Source organism: Thermobia domestica, chromosome 9 (assembly GCF_964235325.1).
Source record: "Thermobia domestica chromosome 9, izTheDome1.hap1.1, whole genome shotgun sequence".
NCBI lineage: Eukaryota > Metazoa > Arthropoda > Insecta > Zygentoma > Lepismatidae > Thermobia > Thermobia domestica.
In genome coordinates, this window is record NC_137462.1 from 178,824,378 (window position 1) to 178,828,212 (window position 3,835).

A 3,835-nucleotide genomic window follows, 5' to 3' on the forward strand; every position below is an offset into this window, starting at 1 on the left:
CAACTTTTTGAAAGCAACGAATGGCTGACCGCTTGCCCAGAAAAACGAAAGCTCTATTGTTGGTGTTGTCTTCATTTTTCAAAAGAGAACAGTGTGTGGTCAAGTTGTGGTTACAGTGATATGGGAAACGTTCACAAGGCCATAAAAAAGCATAGTTTAACTCAGAATCATCTTCAGGCCATAATAAATGAGAAAACATTTGGAAAAGCAAGAATAAAATAGATTCTCAGAAAAAACTGAGGGACTCTGAGCACAACGAACTTGTAAGAAGAAACAGAGAAATAATGGAACGCCTTATTGACATCGTATGTTTCTTAGGTAAACAAGAATGGCTTTCAGGGGACATGATGAATCATCTGATTCTAGTAACAGAGGAAATTATGTAGAACTTGTGAAGTTGTTGTGTCAGTACGACGAGAAGCTGAGAACATTCGTAGAAAATGGAACAGTATTCACTGGATTGTCAAATATTATACAAAATGATTTAATTGGATCAATCAGTAATGTTATGATGACACATATTAAAAAAGAAATCCAAGAATCAAAGTTTATAGCTATATCTGTAGACGAAACTGCAGACGTCGCTAGTTTGGCTCAGCTTTCTGTAGTTATGAGATACGTTACAGTAGAAGGGGAAATTCACGAAAGGTTTCTTAGATTTTTAAATGTTTCTGAGAATAGGACAGCTGAAGCCTTGTACAATATTGTGAGTGACCTCATGAAAGAATATAACTGTGGAGAAAAGTTGGTCGCGCATAGTTATGATGGTGCAGCTGTGATGGCGAGTCATTTGAACGGTCTACAAGCTAGAGTAAAACAGACATATCCACAGGCTTTGTTTGTTCACTGTTTTGCTCATAGATTGAATCTAGTTCTCTCTCAGGCAGCATCTCAAGTTAGAGAGTGTCGGATATTTTTCTTAACTCTTAATGGAATTGCTGCATTTTTCTCTACATCTACAAAGAGAACCCACGCTCTAGATGTAGAGGTACAAAAGAGACTGCCTCGTGTTTCACAGACACGTTGAAATTACAATTCTCGTCTTGTTCAAACGATCTATGAGCACAAGAAAGAACTTATGGACCTTTTCGAAATTATTTCCAGCTCCAAAGAGAATTGGGTCAAGAGTGTTTTACAGCAGCTCGGGGAATTTTAAGTACAATGGGTGGCTTCAACTTCATATTTCTCTTAGAAGTATTTGCCTGTATTTTCCCAGTTACGGATACCCTTTATGATATCTTGCAGACTAAAGCTTCTGACATTGGTTATTGTGTAGATAAAGTGAAGGAATTTGAAAGAATCCTGCAAAACAAGAGAGAAGTATTTGAGGAATTTTGGACTAAAATACGTGAAGTCCAAGAACCACCAACAAAACGTCAAAAGAGCGCCGGTAGTGTGGATTGCAAAACGCAATATAAACGTCTGTATTGTGAAATATTCGACGTAACATTACAGCAACTGAGAGAAAGATTCAGTAATTTGGAATCCCTGCATTTTCTGGAGTTACTCAATACGAAGAATTTCCAAAAATACACATGTTTTCCAGAAATAGCACTTCAGTCTTTGAGAGAAACACATGCTGCTGTTTTTGACTTCAGTGCTTTAAGATCACAACTAATTGTGACATATTTGTCGGAAGACATGCATCACAAATCGGTCAATGATCTTCTGCGTTTCGTCAAAACCAATGAGCTGGAGAAGGCATATAGTGAAGTGACAAAGTCATGTGAATTAATTTTAACAATTCCAGCAAGTAGTGGTCAGTGGAACGAAGTTTTTCAAAATTGAAAAACATTAAGAACTATGCACGCAATACGCAAGGGCAGGAAAGACTTACAAATCTATCTCTGATAGCATTGGAGAAGGAACTGTTAACATCCCTACAACAGCATCAAGAATTTTACGACAGTGTCATAGAAGACTTCGCAAAAACAGAGAGGAGGATTCAACTACACTTCAAATAAAAGAGGTAAGAATTTTATCTTCACTTGTATTTGCGTACTTCATATTTATTTCTCCCATTTTATCTCTTACTAGTTGTTGTGCTCAGGGACGTACACAGAGGGTGCACCCCGAAATTCTGATTTCTGTAAATTTAGTCTAATTTTGGGCGTGATTTTACAAAAGGTGATATAATTTATCTTCAAACTTTGGTTCCCTCTCAACAAAAATTCTGCGTATGTGCCTGGTTGTGCCCAACCCTTCGGCCTTCTGTACACTGTAGGATGAAACCATGCTTAATTAATGGCTCTAATTCTTTACTTGTCCTAATAATAAACAGCAAAAGCACATTCATATTCAGAATCATTATTATCCATTTTCAAATAATTAAGTTGAAACAATACAGTTTAAATTGCAATTAAATTTTCTCAATATAAAATGAAATGACTTCTTTTTATTATTTAACGTCCCATATTATGCCTTTTAGGCTAAAGAAGGCGGATAATTTATGAAAGTGAAAAATGGTGAAATTAAATTTTATGTACCCTCCCGTCGGGAATCGAACCCGGGCCCCCATGCACTTTTGGTGCATCTAATAGCCATTAGACCAGCGGAGACGACAGGCTTAAGTTTAGCAGGGGGGGGGAATCGTTGTAATAATTTTATAACTAGGATTGCTTACCCAAACAAAAACCCTTCACCACACGCCACTGGTATATCCTGTTGTAAATTTATGTCACCATTGATTTACTGCTCGGCATAATTCCTACTATGTAATTTTCTCAAAAATGCTTAAGGCTTAATTTTCTCAGTACATATTTTGACGAAGAACAAATATAAATCTGCTAAAAAATTGGGTATTCACTGACTGAACTTACTGAATTAAATATCTGCGGACCAGTCCCACAAACTCCTGATATATCTCTGATTACTAAATATCAGATAACGGAATGATACAACCTGGTCACGGAAGTAACTACCACTTTTACACAAAATAACATTACTGCCGTGACCAAGTTGAATCATCTCGGTATCTAACCTGGTAGTGGTATCTAATAATGAGGAGGTTGTAGCACTAGCTCTGTGATAAACTTCGGAATTTCTCTAGTAGTAGCATTTTTGGGATTAAGAGACTGTTAAATCGTTTAAAAGAAAACACTTTTGAACGATTTATTTACAAAGAATCACTGAATTTTACTACATTTCTCCCGTCTTTAGTTAGTAGTACAGGTCCACTAAGTGCTGACTCGTTTTACCTTGAAGTTCACTAGTATCGCTTGTTAACATCGTAGCAGGTTTCTACAGAGTTGCCAATGGCCAAGAGCATTAGGAAACGAGACATATTAGAGATAAGACCACAAGATAGTCGAGAGTGAGAACCGGTATCAGTAGCAAATAGTAAGTGTTGGTAATATTCAGTATCTTAATTTTCTAGAACAATTGGGATACGAACAACAGAGAGATTGACAGAAATAATAAAAAACTTTTGTTTTCTTCTTTTACTGTATATTAAACAAGACGGCTCGATATTAAGATGATAATAATAATAATAATACCAAATTATTTAATGGATGCTATGCATTTATTCTATGTCGCCATAATCAATGGAAGGTAATTACTTTGTGTACGTATTATAATCTGCAGTATACGAAGACTTCTTTCGTCCAACACAAGTGTATTGTTTTACTGCAGAGTATGCTATTTGTAAGTAAGCATTTCATATTTTAGCATGACTTTCAATATTGAAGCGAAAGAGAATGCCGACTGATTTTGCTTCTTTTTTTCTCTTTGTCGAAAACAAAGGAGATAACCAAATAAGAGACAGAGGTTAAAAGGAACGTTCAGGTGATGAGGTCAATGCATGCACCTTACAGATTTCGATGAATTAGATCTT

At 36.1% G+C, this 3,835-nt stretch overlaps 1 protein-coding gene across 1 annotated transcript; it reads left to right on the plus strand.

The window, feature by feature from the left end:
- The first annotated feature begins 328 nt into the window (after positions 1-328).
- On the plus strand, positions 329-1,027 carry LOC145661094 (zinc finger MYM-type protein 1-like). The gene has a single exon (XM_081726539.1). It carries the CDS (start codon positions 329-331, stop codon positions 1,025-1,027), a length of 699 nt encoding a protein of 232 aa, XP_081582665.1.
- The last annotated feature ends 2,808 nt before the right edge of the window (positions 1,028-3,835 follow it).

What these genes read in the sequence shown, in the direction of transcription:
- LOC145661094 (XM_081726539.1), top strand. Translation starts at nt 329, where the DNA reads ATGGCTTTCAGGGGACATGATGAATCATCTGATTCTAGTAACAGAGGA.